Here is a 15,883-nt window from a genome sequence, read left to right on the forward strand (position 1 = left end):
GCTTTTAAAGGAAAATAGCTTTCCTCTGGTTTTAGGGTTCAGCACTTCTTGGTGCAAGTCCAAGTAAAAGCTATGCCCTAGTAGCTTAACGCCTCAAAGCATTGGTCTTGTAAACCAAAGATTGAAATTTAAAACATTCCTAGAGCTCAGGGCAGAAAGAATTTAACTTTCACAATCAATCCCCAAAACTGATATTCTCCTTAAATTATGTCCTGTTTAAATAGCTTACACAAAGCGTAGCACTGAAAATGCTAAGATGGGCCCTAAAAAGTCCTTTATACACAAAGGTTTGGTCCTAGCCTTGGAGTCAATTCTTATTTAATATACACATGCAAGTATCCGCACCCCAGTGAGAACGCCCTTATTTCCCCTCTAGGGAACAGGAGCTGGTATCAGGCCCAAAAATTTGCCCAAAACACCTAGTCTCGCCACACCCTCAAGGGTCTTCAGCAGTGATAAACATTGAGCATGAGCGATAGCTTGACTCAGTTAAACTTATTTAGAGCCGGCCAATCTGGTGCCAGCCGCCGCGGTTACACCATCGTGGCTCAAATTGACCCCCTTCGGCGTAAAGCGTGATTAAAGTTCTCCAAACAACTGGAATTCAACTAAAACTAAGCCGTGACACGCTTGTTTTTAAGAAAACCATAAACGAAAGTTATTCCAATTAATTCAACTTGAACTCACGTCATCTGAGAAACAAACTGGGATTAGATACCCCACTATGCTCAGTCGTAAACTTTAACTTACTTCCTTCTCGCCAGGGAACTACGAGCTAAGCTTAAAACCCAAAGGACTTGACGGTACCCCATATCCCCCTAGAGGAGCCTGTCCTATAATCGATAACCCCCGTTTAACCTCACCATTTTTAGTTATTCAGCCTGTATACCTCCGTCGTCAGCTTACCACGTGAGCGCACTAGTGAGCCAAATGTTTTTCCAACCACACGTCAGGTCAAGGTGCAACAAATGAAATGGGAAGAGATGGGCTACACTTTCTATATTAGACTACACGAAAGACTTTATGAAACCTAGTCAGAAGGCGGATTTAGTAGTAAAATGGAACTAGAGAGTCCTTTTTAACCTGGCACTGGGGTGTGTACACACCGCCCGTCACCCTCCTCAATGCTAACAAACAGTTTTTAACACCTTTAAGCAACATAGAAGAGGCAAGTCGTAACATGGTAAGTATACCGGAAGGTGTACTTGGAAACATAATGTAGCTTAACTTAAAGCCCTTTGCTTACACCAAAGTAATATCTGTGAAAACCAGATCATTTTGAGCTAAATATCTAGCCCCACCTTTCTTCTGTTCTAAAACTTACCTTTTTCCTTAAATCAAAACATTTTCTAAGTCAAGTAGAGGTGATCAAAAAACTTCTGGGCGCCATAGATATAGTACCGCAAGGGAAAGATGAAATAGAAATGAAATAACTTTAAAGCACAACATAGTAGAGTTTACCCCTCGTACCTTTTGCATCATGGTTTAACTAGTCTAATCAAGCAAAAAGATTTTTAGTTTGAACCCCCGAACCTAGGCGAGCTACTTTAGGACAGCTTTTTGAGCGAACCCATCTCTGTTGCAAAATAGTGGGACGATCCTAAGGTAGAGGTAACAAGCCTAACGAGCCTAGTGATAGCTGGTTGCCTTAGAAAAGGATCTTAGTCCCGCTTAAAGTCAAATAAATCTATAAAAATTTCTTTAAAGCAATTCAAATAAGGTACAGCCTATTTGAAAAAGGATACAACCTCCACTACTGGGTTATATAAATAATAATAATATCAAAGTAGGCCTAAGAGCAGCCACCTTCTACGAAAGCGTCAAAGCTCAATTATTTATTTATTAAATTTCTTAGTTAATCTCTATCCCTTATTCCCCAAAAGGCAAATCTATATACTTATAGAAAATTTTATGTTAAAACTAGTAATAAGAAGCAGACCCTTCTCTCCCAATGTAAGTTTCCATCAGTAAGGCCATCCCGCTGATAATCACCGCCACTAATAATGAAATAGCAACTGACCAAGAAAAATCTATTACATTTCACGTTAACCTAACACCAGAGCATTCAGAGAAAGATTAAAAGAAAAAGAAGGAACTCGGCAAATATTAGTCTCGCCTGTTTACCAAAAACATCGCCTCTTGAACTACAATAAGAGGTCCAGCCTGCCCAGTGACACTGTTCAACGGCCGCGGTATCCTAACCGTGCGAAGGTAGCGTAATCACTTGTTCTTTAATTGTGGACTAGTATGAATGGCCCCACGAAGACTATACTGTCTCCTTTTTCTAATCAATGAAACTAATCTCCCCGTGAAGAAGCGGGGATGACTCTATAAGACGAGAAGACCCTATGGAGCTTTAAACAACTGAAGTATTTGCTTTTACTTAACACCTTCAGAAAACTAAACATATTTAAGCATTTTTAACTTCTAGTTTTAGGTTGGGGTGACCACGGAGTAAAACTTAACCTCCGCGCTGAAAGACAAACCTTCTTAGCAAAAAGCCACATCTTTATGCATCATCAAACTGACTTACATTGACCCAATTATTTGATCAACGAACCAAGTTACCCTAGGGATAACAGCGCAATCTACTTCAAGAGCCCGTATCGACAAGTAGGTTTACGACCTCGATGTTGGATCAGGGTATCCTAGTGGTGCAGCCGCTACTAAAGGTTCGTTTGTTCAACGATTAAAACCCTACGTGATCTGAGTTCAGACCGGAGTAATCCAGGTCAGTTTCTATCTATAAAAAGATTTTTCTAGTACGAAAGGACCGAAAAATCATGGCCAATAGAATTGCTAAGCCATAAATACTAAGTTGTGTTTACTAACTTAATAACTAACATTTTTACCACTTTCCTCAAGAATAGAGGGCATTGAAAGCTAGGGTAGCAAAATCTGGTCTTGCTAGAGACCTAAACTCTCTCCATAGAAGTTCAAATCTTCTCCCCAGCTATTAACCTAATTTATCTAATTCAACCACTGTGTTACATAATTCCAATTCTTCTGGCAGTTGCATTCCTAACCTTAATTGAACGGAAAGTTTTAGGCTATATGCAACATCGTAAAGGCCCTAATGTAGTAGGCCCCACGGGACTACTCCAACCAATTGCTGATGGCGTTAAACTATTTATTAAAGAACCAATTCGCCCCGCCGCCTCCTCCCAGATTTTATTTATGCTTGCCCCAATTTTAGCTTTTTCTCTAGCCATAATTATTTGAGCCCCACTACCAATGCCTCTAACATTTTCAGAAATAAATCTCGGCATTTTATTCATCCTTGCTCTCTCAAGCCTCACTGTTTATTCAATTCTAGGCTCAGGCTGAGCTTCTAATTCAAAATACGCCCTTATTGGCGCCCTACGAGCAGTAGCTCAAACCATCTCATATGAAGTAACCCTGGCTCTCATTCTTCTTTGCATCATTCTTGTCTCAGGAAACTTCACTTTACAAAATTTTAGTGTTGCCCAAGAACCCCTCTGACTAGTTATTCCCGCTTGACCCTTAGCTGCCATATGATTTATCTCAACTTTAGCTGAAACCAACCGCGCCCCATTTGACCTAACCGAAGGCGAATCTGAACTAGTCTCCGGCTTCAATGTTGAATACGCAGGAGGACCATTTGCCTTATTTTTTCTAGCGGAGTATGCCAATATCCTTATAATAAACACAATCTCATCAATTATCTTCTTAGGCTCTTCAACTCTCCTTCTTTACCCTTTAACAACCGCCTCACTTATTGTTAAGGCCTCTCTTCTAGTTATATTCTTTTTATGGGTGCGAGCCTCCTACCCCCGCTTTCGCTACGACCAACTAATACATTTAGTGTGAAAAAGTTTTCTCCCCTTAACCCTAGCCTTCACCATTTGATTTATCACCTTCCCCATTATTATGTTATTTTCCCCACCCATCTCTTGGAAGCGTGCCCGAAAGATAGGGACCTCCTTGATAGGGAGACCTATAGGGGTTCAAACCCCCTCACTTCCTTAGAAAAATAGGTATTGAACCTATAATTGAGAGATCAAAACCCTCTGTAATTCCATTTTACTACTTTCTAGTAAAGTCAGCTAAACATTAAAGCTTTTGGGCCCATACCCCAAACATGTTGGTTAAATCCCCTCCTTTACTAATTAATCCTTATGCTCTTTCAATCTTCATCTCTAGTCTTGCACTAGGCACTGTGGCAACCCTTTCAAGCTTTCATTGAATCCTAGCCTGAATTGGCCTAGAAATCAACACCCTAGCGATCCTCCCCTTGATAACTAAAAATCCCCATCCCCGCGCTATCGAAGCCTCAACAAAATATTTCTTGACTCAAGCTGCAGCCTCAGCACTAATTCTGTTTGCTGCCACTCTTAACGCCTGACTCACAGGAGAGTGATCCATCAATTCCCCTATAAATTCAAATTCAACTATCCTCTTATCAATTGCTATTTTAACAAAACTTGGAATTGCTCCATTTCACTTTTGGCTCCCAGAGGTTCTCCAAGGCCTCCCGCTCCAAACAGGCCTAATTTTGTCAACATGACAAAAACTAGCCCCCATGACCCTACTTTTCCAATTTTCAGAGTCCCTCAACCTCAATTTAATGTTAAGCTTAGGTTTACTCTCCACTTTTCTTGGCGGCTGGGGGGGAATTAACCAAACTCAAATTCGAAAAATTATAGCATTCTCTTCTATTGCCCATATGGGATGAATTATTTTAATTTTAAAAATTTCCCCCTCTCTTTCCCTTCTAAACTTTACTCTTTATGTTATTATAACTTCCACCCTATTCTTTACATTTATGTTTATCAACTCCAAAAATATCCTTCAACTAGCAACATCCTGACATAAAACCCCCGCTATTGCCTCATTATCCCTTCTCTGTTTATTATCTCTAAGTGGCCTCCCGCCACTCACAGGGTTCTTACCTAAATGACTCATCGCTCAAGAATTAATCAAACAAAACTTAACAACATTTGCCCTCATTGCTCTTCTATCAACCCTTCTAAGTCTATTTTTTTATCTTCGCTTAACTTACACCACATCTCTCACCTTGGCCCCTAACCCATCTTTTTCGCTGTCTTCCTGACTATTTAAGAAAAAAACCCACTTATCCCCATTGACTATTCTAACCCTATGTGCTCTTCCCCTCTCTCCATCATTATTACCATACTTTTAAGAAGCTTAGGATAACCAAACCAAGAGCCTTCAAAGCCCTTAATAGAAGTGAAACCCTTCTAGCTTCTGTAAGACTTGAAAGATACTACTTTCATCTTCTGAATGCAACTCAAATACTTTTATTAAGATAAAGTCTTCTAGAAAAACGGGCCTTGATCCCGTAAACTTTTAGTTAACAGCTAAACACTCTATCCAGCGAGCTTTATTCTACTTCTCCCGTTAAAAAAAAAACGGGAGAAGCCCCGGCAGAATCTATACTGCCTCTCAGGGGTTGCAGTCCTGCGTGTAACACCCCGGGGCCTGGAAAGAAGAGGACTTGAACCTCTGTTGGCGGGGCTACAACCCGCTGCCTAAGTTTCGGCCATCTTACCTGTGATAATTACCCGATGATTATTTTCCACAAATCACAAGGATATTGGAACCTTGTATCTAGTGTTCGGCGCATGGGCCGGGATGGTAGGCACGGCCCTTAGCCTACTAATTCGAGCAGAGCTAAGTCAACCCGGCTCTTTACTGGGCGATGATCAAATTTATAATGTAATCGTCACCGCTCACGCCTTTGTAATAATTTTTTTTATGGTTATGCCAATTCTTATCGGGGGGTTCGGAAACTGACTTGTTCCTTTAATAATTGGAGCCCCTGATATAGCCTTTCCTCGAATAAACAACATAAGTTTTTGACTTCTCCCCCCTTCTTTCCTTCTCCTGTTAGCTTCAGCAGGAGTTGAAGCAGGCGCAGGCACAGGTTGAACAGTTTACCCCCCCCTCGCAAGCAACCTGGCTCATGCTGGACCATCAGTGGATTTAACAATTTTTTCACTGCATTTAGCTGGGGTTTCATCTATTCTGGGAGCAATTAATTTTATCACTACTACCCTAAACATAAAACCCCCTTCACTAACACAATATCAAACCCCCTTATTTGTGTGGTCTGTCTTGATCACCGCTATTCTCCTTCTCCTTTCCCTTCCGGTCTTGGCCGCAGGCATCACAATGCTGCTTACTGACCGAAATTTAAACACAACCTTCTTCGACCCCGCCGGAGGTGGGGACCCAGTTCTTTACCAACACTTATTTTGATTTTTTGGGCACCCAGAAGTTTATATTCTTATCCTCCCTGGATTTGGAATTATTTCTCATGTTGTAACCTACTACTCCAGCAAAAAAGAACCATTTGGCTATATAGGAATAGTTTGAGCTATGATGTCAATTGGTCTCTTAGGTTTTATCGTCTGAGCCCACCATATGTTTACTACCGATCTAAACGTCGACACTCGAGCCTACTTTACTTCAGCTACAATAATTATTGCTATTCCCACAGGAGTTAAAGTCTTTAGCTGACTTGCCACGATACATGGCGGCATCATTAAATGAGAGGCTACCATACTCTGAGCTCTGGGCTTTATTTTTCTTTTTACAGTTGGCGGATTGACTGGAATCGTCCTAGCCAATTCTTCCTTGGACATTGTTCTTCATGACACTTACTATGTAGTTGCACACTTCCACTATGTTTTATCGATAGGAGCAGTATTTGCTATTATAGCAGGCTTTATCCACTGATTTCCTCTCTTTACTGGTTATACTCTCCACGAAACTTGAACTAAAATCCACTTTGGCATTATATTTACTGGGGTAAATTTAACCTTTTTCCCACAGCACTTTCTCGGTCTAGCTGGCATGCCACGTCGATATTCGGACTACCCTGATGCCTACACCCTTTGAAACACAGTCTCCTCAGTAGGCTCACTAATTTCCTTAGTTGCCGTAATCTTAATAATATTTATTATCTGAGAAGCTTTCTCATCAAAACGCCTCTTTTCATCTCCAGAGATAACCCCAACAAACGTCGAATGACTGTATGGATCTCCTCCACCATATCATACATTTGAAGAGGCCACTTTCTCCCAAACTAATAGATCGAGAAAAGAGGGAATTGAACCCCCATTCACTGGTTTCAAGCCAGGCGCATCACCGCTCTGCCATTTTCTTTAAGAACTTAGTTAACTCATAACATTACTTTGTCAAGGTAAAATAATAGGTTAGATTCCTATATTTCTTTATGGCCCACCCCCTCCAACTAGGCTTCCAAGACGCAGCATCCCCCATCATAGAAGAATTGCTGCACTTCCATGACCACGCCCTAATAGCAGTATTTCTAATTAGCGCCTTAGTTCTTTATATTATTTCTACCTTAATAACAACAAAGCTATCCAACACTAACACCATTGACGCTCAGGAAATTGAGATAGTATGAACTATTATGCCCGCTGTAATTTTAATTGTCATCGCCCTTCCTTCTCTTCGAATTCTGTACCTAATAGATGAGATTAGCAACCCCGATATTACTATCAAAACAATCGGCCACCAATGGTACTGAAGTTATGAATACTCAGATTTTACTGATCTAAACTTCGACTCCTATATAATCCCAACTAAAGACCTTACTCCTGGCCAATTTCGCCTACTTGAAGTAGATAATCGAATAGTCACCCCCATTGGCATGGCAACTCGAATTCTTGTTACAGCTGAAGATGTTCTTCACTCATGAGCCGTTCCAACCTTAGGAGTAAAAACTGACGCCATTCCTGGGCGTCTTAACCAAGCCTCATTCTTAATTTCCCGCCCAGGAGTCTACTATGGGCAGTGCTCAGAAATTTGCGGAGCAAACCACAGTTTTATGCCAATTGTAATTGAATCTCTTCCTATAAAAGAATTTCTAAATTGATCATCCACCTCAACAGATTCTTCGTTAAGAAGCTATAGGAAACAGCGACAGCCTTTTAAGCTGTAGAAAGGTGACTTCCTCCCACCCTCAACGAATGCCTCAATTAGACCCATCACCCTGATTCTTCATCTTATTGTCTTCATGGATAATTTTTCTTCTTTTTTCCCCCACAAAAATCTCTAAACACTACTTCATTAATGACCCCAACTCAAAAACATCTAAAGGTCTTAATAAATCATGATCATGACCATGACCCTAAACTTATTTAACCAATTTGCTTCCCCAACTTTATTCGGAGTCCCACTAATTCTAGTTTCTATGCTCCTCCCTTGACTTCTTTTTCCCTCTCCCTCCAACCGTTGGCTGTCTAACCGCTTATTGACCACCCAAGCCTGATTTTTAAAAACTTTCTCAAAACAAATCTTCATGCCTATTAATTCCCCAGGGCATAAATGAACCCTAATTTTAACATCTCTAATAGTTTTTCTCCTAGGAGTTAATCTTCTTGGTCTTCTCCCTTACACCTTTACACCTACAACACAGCTCTCTTTAAATCTAGGCTTAGCTATCCCTCTTTGACTGACCACAGTTTTAATTGGTTTTCGCAATCAACCTACAGCTTCTTTAGGACATTTTCTACCAGAAGGCACTCCTACACTTTTAATCCCAGTTCTTATTATTATCGAAACTATCAGCTTATTTATTCGCCCAGTAGCCCTTGGCGTACGACTGACAGCTAACCTCACAGCAGGCCACCTACTTATTCAACTAATTTCTATAGCCACCCTAGCCCTTCTATTTTCCTCTCCCATTGTTTCATCCCTTACCTTTGTTACTCTTCTTCTCCTAACAATTCTAGAAATTGCTGTTGCCATAATTCAAGCTTACGTATTTGTTCTACTTTTAAGTCTATATCTTCAAGAAAACACCTAATGGCACACCAAGCTCACGCTTTCCACATAGTTGACCCCAGCCCTTGACCTATTACTGGAGCAACAGCAGCATTTTTATTAACCACAGGCTTAGCAATATGATTTCATTTCAACACAACCCTAATTTTATCAATTGGTTTATCCTTAATGCTCCTTACCATATTCCAATGATGACGCGATATTGTTCGCGAAGGGACCTTCCAAGGCCATCATACAGCTCCCGTACAAAAGGGGCTCCGTTATGGCATGATTCTTTTCATCACCTCAGAAGTCTTCTTCTTTATTGGATTTTTTTGAGCTTTCTACAATGCTAGTCTTGCCCCAACATTTGAAATTGGGGAATGCTGACCGCCAACAGGGATTTCCCCACTAAATCCATTTGAAGTCCCTTTACTAAACACTGCTGTATTATTGGCTTCAGGGGTCTCAGTTACATGAGCCCACCACAGCATTATACAAGGCAACCGCATGGAAGCAACCCAAGCCTTAACTTTAACTATCATTTTAGGCCTATATTTTACTATTCTTCAAGCCATAGAATATTATGAAGCACCATTTACTATTGCAGACGGGGTCTACGGCTCAACCTTTTTTGTAGCTACCGGCTTTCACGGACTTCACGTTATTATTGGCTCACTATTTTTATCAGCCTGTCTTCTGCGTCAGATCAACTTTCACTTTACTACCCATCACCACTTTGGATTTGAAGCCGCTGCCTGATACTGACACTTCGTAGACGTAGTTTGACTTTTCTTATATGTCTCAATTTACTGATGAGGCTCTTATTTCTTTAGTACAACCAGTACAAATGACTTCCAATCATTTAATCTTGGTTAAACCCCAAGAAGAAATAATGACCCTATTTTCCCTCGTCGGAATTTTTATTGCCATCATCTTAGCCACACTCGGCTTCTGGTTACCTTTAATTTCTCCTGACTCCGATAAACTCTCTCCTTACGAATGCGGGTTTGACCCTCTAGGGTCCGCCCGTCTACCCTATTCTATGCGATTCTTCCTTGTAGCCATCTTATTTCTTCTCTTTGACCTAGAAATTGCCCTGCTCCTTCCAACACCTTGAGCCGCTCAACTCTCTCTGCCCGAATTAACTATTTTTTGATCATTCATTATTCTTCTTCTCCTAACTCTTGGCTTTATTTACGAATGACTCCAAGGCGGACTCGATTGAGCAGAATAAAATGTTAGTCTAAAAAGACGGTTGATTTCGACTCAACAAATTTTGGTTTAACTCCACAACATTTTTATGCCTTTAATACATGCTCCCTGACTATTATCCACAACCTTCTTTTTAGGCCTTCTTGGCCTATCATTCCATCGTTCTCATCTACTATCCGCCCTCTTATGTTTAGAAGGAATGATATTATCCCTTTTTATTAGTTTGACCTTATGATCTACCAAGCTCACTCTATTAACTTCAACCATATATCCTGTCATTATACTAACCCTCTCTGCTTGTGAAGCGGGTCTAGGTCTATCCCTCATGATTGCTACCGCTCGTTCCCACGGCTCAGATAATTTAAACTCCCTAAACCTCCTACAATGTTAACTATTCTTACACCCTTAATGCTTATACTCTTTATCCCATGAATTACCCCCGCTAAGCGGTTGTGAGAAACCTCATCAGCCACAGCCCTAATTGTAGCAGCCCTATCAACCTCCTGATTTTTATTTCACAAAATCTTTTTTCTAACAAACCTATACTTTTTAGTAGACGAAATTTCCTCACCCCTTCTTATTTTAACCTACTGACTAACAGCCCCTACTCTTCTTGCCAGTCAAAGTAAACTCTCCAACGAACCTATTGTTCGACAACGACTTTATATCTTCACTATTATTGTACTTCAAGTCACCACTCTTTTAGCTTTCATAGTTAATAGTTTAATCTTATTTTTTATTATGTTTGAGACAACAATGATTCCCACCCTAATTATTATTACCCGATGGGGCGCACAAAAAGAACGCATGCTTGCAGGAACCTACTTACTTTTTTATACTCTCTTTGGTTCAATAGCCCTTCTCACAGTCCTTCTGCTATTTTATGAAAACATCGGTACACTGTCTATTTTTCTTCTTAAAAACACTATAATATCATCTGCCCCTCATCTTGCCCCCTTATGATGATCAGCCTGTTTTTTAGCCTTTCTTGTCAAAATGCCTCTTTATGGCCTCCACCTATGACTCCCCAAAGCTCACGTAGAAGCCCCAATTGCAGGCTCAATGATCTTGGCCGGCACTCTTCTAAAGTTAGGGGGTTATGGCATTCTTCGTATAACGACCATAATAGATAATTCCCTTCTTCCTTTAGCAGCCCCATTAATTATTTTTTCACTATTTGGTGTTCTTCTATCAGCTATTCTATGTTCCCGCCAAACAGACCTAAAATCTCTAATCGCCTTTTCATCTGTGAGTCATATAGGCTTAGTCATCGCAGCATCAATAATTAAAACAAACTGAAGCATTACTGGCGCAATAGTCCTAATAATCTCTCATGGCTTAGTATCTTCCGCCCTCTTTTGCCTCGCTAACACATCCTACGAACGCACTAATTCTCGAACCCTTGTTCTTTTACAAGGAAGCCAAATTATTTTTCCTCTAACCGCAGCCTGATGACTTACAGCAGCATTACTTAATATAGCGCTCCCCCCCTCACTAAACTTTATTGGAGAACTATCGATTCTTTCCTCCTTATTTCAATGATCCTCCATAACACTCATTATTGCTGGACTTAGCATCATTTTTACCACATCCTACTCCCTCTACCTATTTTGAGCCTCTCAACGAGAACACTTGCCACCTCACACTAAACTCCTTACCCCCTCCCAAACTCGAGAACACATTATTCTGTTACTTCACATCATGCCAGTATTATTCGTTACCCTTAAACCAAATCTCATATTTTAAGCGAACATAGTTTATTAAAATTCTAGTCTGTGACTCTAGAGATAGGGACTAATTATCCCTTGTCCGCCGAGTTTGTAAGAGACTTAACGAGAACTGCTAATTCCTCGCCTCCGTGGCTCAACTCCACGGCTAACTCAAGCCAAATGTTAATTAATTATTACCTTTTAGGCAATGAATATACCAATAATTACTACATCCTATTTACTAAGCATAATAATCCTCTTATTTCCCCTTCTTACCCCAACATCTATTAATTTTCACCTCAATACAAAAAAAGCTGTAATATTAGCTTTCTTTACCTCCTCCCCCCCACTTTTCATGCTGGTTAACGGGGAGTTTCAAACAGCCTCCATCACATGAAAATGATTTAATATTCTATCTTCACCCTTAAATTTCTCTCTTCAATTAGATCAATATTCGATATTATTTATTCCCATTGCCCTTCTAGTCTCCTGAAGTATTGTTGAATATTCTCTATGGTACATACACGATGATCCTAAAATCCAACTTTTTTTCAAATATCTTCTAATTTTTCTTCTGGCCATAATACTTCTAGTCTCAGCAGGAAACTTTTTAGCCCTTTTCATTGGCTGAGAGGGAGTTGGAATCATATCCTACCTTTTAATTGGCTGATACTTTACCCGTAGCAACGCTGGTGCAGCTGCCTTACAAGCTGTACTATACAACCGAATTGGGGACATTGGCTTTCTATACGCTATCTTTTGACTCGTCTCCTCTTTCGACTCAACTGAATTAAATTTTGTCCTCTCAATAGACACCCCTACCCCTGTAATTATCGCCTTTATTGTTGCCGCCGCAAGTAAATCTGCCCAATTTGGGCTTCACCCTTGACTTGCTTCAGCCATGGAAGGGCCCACCCCCGTCTCTGCTCTCCTTCACTCTAGCACCATAGTAGTAGCCGGTGTCTTTCTTCTTATTCGTATTCATCCCCTCATCAAAGATAACCAGCTTGCCCTCACCACCTGTTTATGCCTCGGGGCTATTTCCACTGCATTCGCCGCAACTTGCGCTCTAACTCAAAATGACATTAAAAAAATCGTTGCCTTCTCAACATCTAGTCAACTTGGTCTTATAGTAGTAGCAGTCGGACTTAACCTTCCCCATCTAGCATTTTTCCACATTTGTACTCACGCTTTCTTCAAAGCAATATTATTTTTATGCTCAGGCTCCATCATTCATAATCTGAATGATGAACAAGATATTCGAAAAATAGGAGGTCTTCAAAAATCTCTCCCGGTGACTACTACCTGCATCACCATCGGCAGTCTTGCCTTAATGGGCACCCCTTACTTAGCAGGATTCTTTTCTAAAGACGCTGTAATTGAAGCAATCAACACTTCTAATACAAATGCTTGGGCCCTAGTTATTACATTGCTCGCTACATCTTTCACAGCCGTTTACAGCCTCCGCGTAATTTATTTCTCATCTATACATCACCCCCGATTTAACCCATTAATGTATTTTAATGAAAACATTTCTATTGCCATTAACCCAATTAAACGTCTAGCACTAGGTAGTGTAATTTCAGGTTTATTAATTTATCAAATTATTATCCCCCCCTCCCCCCAGACACTTACAATACCAACCTACCTAAAAATTTCTGCTTTAACCGTTTCAATCTTAGGATTTATTATTGCTCTCGACCTAGCTCAGATCTCATGAACTAAAATCTCAGCCCAGAACTTCTCCAAGTCCATCAACACGTCCTTTTTTCCATCCATCTTCCACCGATTAATTCCGTCATGTTTCCTAAATTTTAGCTTACAAATCTCTTCAAACCTCATTGACACCTTATGGTTGGAGAAGATTGGCCCTAAGGGTCTAACAGTACTACAACTTCCCCCAATCATAAAAAATCAAGAAATCCAACAAGGTCTAATTAAAACTTATTTATCAATTCTAACTGTTTCCTCTGCAATCAGCCTTATTATCTTACAGCTCGTAAGGACCCACTATAATGGCCCCGAACCACTTCTAACACCCCAAATAATGTCAATAAAAGAGCCCACCCAACAATTATTAATAATCCTCCCCCTCACGTAAATAACACCGAAACCCCAAATCACTCCCCCCCATAGACCACCTGTTCCAGTTTTGATTCAACTTCGTATTCTCCACCTCCAATTACCCATCATAGCCCCACTAAAAAAATAAAAATTGATGAATATATTACCACCCCAAAACTTCCCCACGCTTCCGGATGTGGTTCCGCAACTAATGCAGCCGAATAAGCAAACACTACTATTATCCCACCTAAATAAACTAAGAATAGAACTAGTGACAAAAATGACACCCCACCTTCCATTAAAATTAAACACCCAACTCCAGCTGAACTTACTAATCCAAAAGCCGCATAAAAAGGTGACGGATTAGAAGCCACCGCTAATAAACCCCCAATTAACCCAACTTCAAAAATAAAATTCATCTATTCTTGCCAGGGTTCTAACCCGGACTCACAGTCTGAAAAACTGCTGTTGTATTCAACTACAAAAACTAATGGCCCCAATTTTACGTAAAACCCACCCCGTTCTAAAAATCATTAACAACTCTTTTATTGACCTACCATCCCCATCCAACATTTCCACATGATGAAACTTTGGCTCTCTTCTAGGCCTTTGCCTAATTGCCCAAATCATTACGGGCCTTTTCCTAGCTATACACTATACTGCAGATACCACCATAGCCTTCTCCTCTGTCGCCCACATCTGCCGAGATGTAAACAACGGATGGCTCCTTCGTAATTTACATGCCAACGGGGCATCCTTTTTTTTTATCTGCATTTACCTCCACATTGGCCGGGGCATGTATTACGGCTCTTTTCTATTTAAAGAGACTTGAAATATTGGAGTAATTCTGTTTTTTCTAGTTATAGCTACTGCATTCGTAGGCTATGTTCTTCCTTGAGGACAAATATCATTTTGGGGGGCTACAGTAATCACCAATCTTCTCTCCGCCGCCCCTTATATTGGCACCAACCTGGTTCAGTGAATTTGAGGCGGCTTCTCGGTCGACAACGCCACGCTAACACGATTTTTTACCTTCCACTTCCTCCTTCCTTTTGTCGTTGCAGGGGTGTCTATTCTTCATCTTCTCTTTCTCCATCAAACCGGATCCTCCAATCCCACCGGATTAAACTCAAATCCAGACAAAGTTCCATTTCACACTTATTTTTCCTATAAAGACGCCCTTGGATTCGCTATTCTAATTGCTCTTTTAACTGCCCTTTCAACATTTACCCCTAATCTCTTAGGTGATCCTGACAATTTCACTCCAGCAAACCCCCTAGTCACCCCACCTCATATTAAACCGGAATGATACTTTCTCTTCGCATACGCCATTCTTCGCTCTATCCCTAACAAATTAGGAGGCGTTTTAGCCCTACTTTGTTCTATCATTGTACTTTTTCTCCTTCCCATTCTTCACACCTCGCACCAGCGCGCTCTTATCTTTCGTCCTCTCACTAAAATTTTCTTTTGAGCCCTCATTGCCAACACACTTATTTTAACCTGAATTGGTGGACAACCAGTGGAAGACCCTTTCATTTTAATTGGTCAACTTGCTTCCATCATCTACTTCTCCATCTTCATCCTCTTCATTCCTACACTAGGAATTTTAGAAAACCACCTCACTTTTAAAAATCACTTTTAAGCAGCAGTTGTCTACTCCCCCCTCCCCCCCAGCTTTTACCATAGTTTTCTTTTGTAACCCCCCCGGAATCAAAAGTCCTATAATAAATTTCTATGGGGCCCTCTATATCTTCTTCCTTTCTTTCCCCCCCCCCCCCCCCCCCCGCATACCTTCTAATATTACTATAGAATTCCCCCCTAAAAAGAGTGCATTATTCCATATACTCTTATACTTCCTCCTATTATGCCTGTATTATAAACATACTATGTATAATAGAGCATTCATTTTATTACCCCCCGCATACCTTCTAATATTACTATAGAATTCCCCCCTAAAAAGAGTGCATTATTCCATATACTCTTATACTTCCTCCTATTATGCCTGTATTATAAACATACTATGTATAATAGAGCATTCATTTTATTACCCCCCGCATATCTCATCAAATACAACAAGATAAATAAACATCTGAAATACCCTCATAACCGTAAATAAA

The 15,883-nt window shown here is 40.5% G+C and overlaps 13 protein-coding genes and 24 non-coding genes across 37 annotated transcripts, besides 2 other annotated features; 28 read left to right on the forward strand and 9 right to left on the reverse strand. All coding sequences in view use genetic code 2, as the record gives it.

Annotated features, from left to right (window-relative positions):
* DDI24_mgt01 lies at positions 1-72 on the forward strand. The gene has a single exon. It is a non-coding gene; the product is annotated as a tRNA-Leu (tRNA).
* A 2-nt stretch (positions 73-74) lies between these two features.
* On the forward strand, positions 75-147 carry DDI24_mgt02. The gene has a single exon. It is a non-coding gene; the product is annotated as a tRNA-Thr (tRNA).
* On the reverse strand, positions 147-215 carry DDI24_mgt03. The gene has a single exon. It is a non-coding gene; the product is annotated as a tRNA-Pro (tRNA).
* Positions 215-282, forward strand: DDI24_mgt04. Its single transcript has one exon. It is a non-coding gene; the product is annotated as a tRNA-Phe (tRNA).
* DDI24_mgr02 lies at positions 283-1,212 on the forward strand. The gene has a single exon. It is a non-coding gene; the product is annotated as a 12S ribosomal RNA (ribosomal RNA).
* DDI24_mgt05 lies at positions 1,213-1,282 on the forward strand. The gene has a single exon. It is a non-coding gene; the product is annotated as a tRNA-Val (tRNA).
* DDI24_mgr01 lies at positions 1,283-2,881 on the forward strand. The gene has a single exon. It is a non-coding gene; the product is annotated as a 16S ribosomal RNA (ribosomal RNA).
* A 1-nt stretch (position 2,882) lies between these two features.
* On the forward strand, positions 2,883-2,955 carry DDI24_mgt06. Its single transcript has one exon. It is a non-coding gene; the product is annotated as a tRNA-Leu (tRNA).
* On the forward strand, positions 2,956-3,916 carry ND1 (NADH dehydrogenase subunit 1). Its single transcript has one exon. A coding segment is annotated over exon 1 (961 nt).
* DDI24_mgt07 lies at positions 3,917-3,987 on the forward strand. The gene has a single exon. It is a non-coding gene; the product is annotated as a tRNA-Ile (tRNA).
* On the reverse strand, positions 3,987-4,057 carry DDI24_mgt08. Its single transcript has one exon. It is a non-coding gene; the product is annotated as a tRNA-Gln (tRNA).
* Positions 4,057-4,129, forward strand: DDI24_mgt09. The gene has a single exon. It is a non-coding gene; the product is annotated as a tRNA-Met (tRNA).
* ND2 (NADH dehydrogenase subunit 2) lies at positions 4,130-5,163 on the forward strand. Its single transcript has one exon. A coding segment is annotated over exon 1 (1,034 nt).
* On the forward strand, positions 5,164-5,232 carry DDI24_mgt10. Its single transcript has one exon. It is a non-coding gene; the product is annotated as a tRNA-Trp (tRNA).
* Positions 5,233-5,300, reverse strand: DDI24_mgt11. The gene has a single exon. It is a non-coding gene; the product is annotated as a tRNA-Ala (tRNA).
* Positions 5,301-5,373, reverse strand: DDI24_mgt12. Its single transcript has one exon. It is a non-coding gene; the product is annotated as a tRNA-Asn (tRNA).
* Positions 5,374-5,403: an origin of replication.
* On the reverse strand, positions 5,401-5,464 carry DDI24_mgt13. The gene has a single exon. It is a non-coding gene; the product is annotated as a tRNA-Cys (tRNA).
* DDI24_mgt14 lies at positions 5,465-5,534 on the reverse strand. The gene has a single exon. It is a non-coding gene; the product is annotated as a tRNA-Tyr (tRNA).
* Position 5,535: 1 nt separating this feature from the next.
* On the forward strand, positions 5,536-7,080 carry COX1 (cytochrome c oxidase subunit I). The gene has a single exon. The coding sequence runs from the start codon at positions 5,536-5,538 to the stop codon at positions 7,078-7,080; it is 1,545 nt and encodes a 514-aa protein (YP_009473027.1).
* Position 7,081: 1 nt separating this feature from the next.
* On the reverse strand, positions 7,082-7,152 carry DDI24_mgt15. Its single transcript has one exon. It is a non-coding gene; the product is annotated as a tRNA-Ser (tRNA).
* Position 7,153: 1 nt separating this feature from the next.
* DDI24_mgt16 lies at positions 7,154-7,222 on the forward strand. Its single transcript has one exon. It is a non-coding gene; the product is annotated as a tRNA-Asp (tRNA).
* On the forward strand, positions 7,223-7,910 carry COX2 (cytochrome c oxidase subunit II). Its single transcript has one exon. A coding segment is annotated over exon 1 (688 nt).
* Positions 7,911-7,982, forward strand: DDI24_mgt17. Its single transcript has one exon. It is a non-coding gene; the product is annotated as a tRNA-Lys (tRNA).
* ATP8 (ATP synthase F0 subunit 8) lies at positions 7,983-8,147 on the forward strand. Its single transcript has one exon. The coding sequence runs from the start codon at positions 7,983-7,985 to the stop codon at positions 8,145-8,147; it is 165 nt and encodes a 54-aa protein (YP_009473029.1).
* Positions 8,138-8,821, forward strand: ATP6 (ATP synthase F0 subunit 6). Its single transcript has one exon. It carries the CDS (start codon positions 8,138-8,140, stop codon positions 8,819-8,821), a length of 684 nt encoding a protein of 227 aa, YP_009473030.1.
* Positions 8,821-9,604, forward strand: COX3 (cytochrome c oxidase subunit III). Its single transcript has one exon. A coding segment is annotated over exon 1 (784 nt).
* DDI24_mgt18 lies at positions 9,605-9,673 on the forward strand. Its single transcript has one exon. It is a non-coding gene; the product is annotated as a tRNA-Gly (tRNA).
* ND3 (NADH dehydrogenase subunit 3) lies at positions 9,674-10,013 on the forward strand. The gene has a single exon. A coding segment is annotated over exon 1 (340 nt).
* DDI24_mgt19 lies at positions 10,014-10,081 on the forward strand. Its single transcript has one exon. It is a non-coding gene; the product is annotated as a tRNA-Arg (tRNA).
* Positions 10,082-10,384, forward strand: ND4L (NADH dehydrogenase subunit 4L). The gene has a single exon. It carries the CDS (start codon positions 10,082-10,084, stop codon positions 10,382-10,384), a length of 303 nt encoding a protein of 100 aa, YP_009473033.1.
* On the forward strand, positions 10,378-11,739 carry ND4 (NADH dehydrogenase subunit 4). The gene has a single exon. The coding sequence runs from the start codon at positions 10,378-10,380 to the stop codon at positions 11,737-11,739; it is 1,362 nt and encodes a 453-aa protein (YP_009473034.1).
* On the forward strand, positions 11,740-11,807 carry DDI24_mgt20. The gene has a single exon. It is a non-coding gene; the product is annotated as a tRNA-His (tRNA).
* Positions 11,808-11,876, forward strand: DDI24_mgt21. Its single transcript has one exon. It is a non-coding gene; the product is annotated as a tRNA-Ser (tRNA).
* A 34-nt stretch (positions 11,877-11,910) lies between these two features.
* Positions 11,911-13,707, forward strand: ND5 (NADH dehydrogenase subunit 5). Its single transcript has one exon. It carries the CDS (start codon positions 11,911-11,913, stop codon positions 13,705-13,707), a length of 1,797 nt encoding a protein of 598 aa, YP_009473035.1.
* ND6 (NADH dehydrogenase subunit 6) lies at positions 13,691-14,185 on the reverse strand. The gene has a single exon. The coding sequence runs from the start codon at positions 14,183-14,185 to the stop codon at positions 13,691-13,693; it is 495 nt and encodes a 164-aa protein (YP_009473036.1).
* A 1-nt stretch (position 14,186) lies between these two features.
* Positions 14,187-14,254, reverse strand: DDI24_mgt22. The gene has a single exon. It is a non-coding gene; the product is annotated as a tRNA-Glu (tRNA).
* Positions 14,255-14,256: 2 nt separating this feature from the next.
* Positions 14,257-15,408, forward strand: CYTB (cytochrome b). The gene has a single exon. The coding sequence runs from the start codon at positions 14,257-14,259 to the stop codon at positions 15,406-15,408; it is 1,152 nt and encodes a 383-aa protein (YP_009473037.1).
* A 1-nt stretch (position 15,409) lies between these two features.
* Positions 15,410-15,883: part of a D loop (control region) that runs on past the window's edge.

The sequence above is a fragment of the mitochondrial genome of Phyllobates terribilis (assembly GCF_046119375.1).
Source record: "Phyllobates terribilis mitochondrion, complete genome".
Classification (NCBI taxonomy): domain Eukaryota; kingdom Metazoa; phylum Chordata; class Amphibia; order Anura; family Dendrobatidae; genus Phyllobates; species Phyllobates terribilis.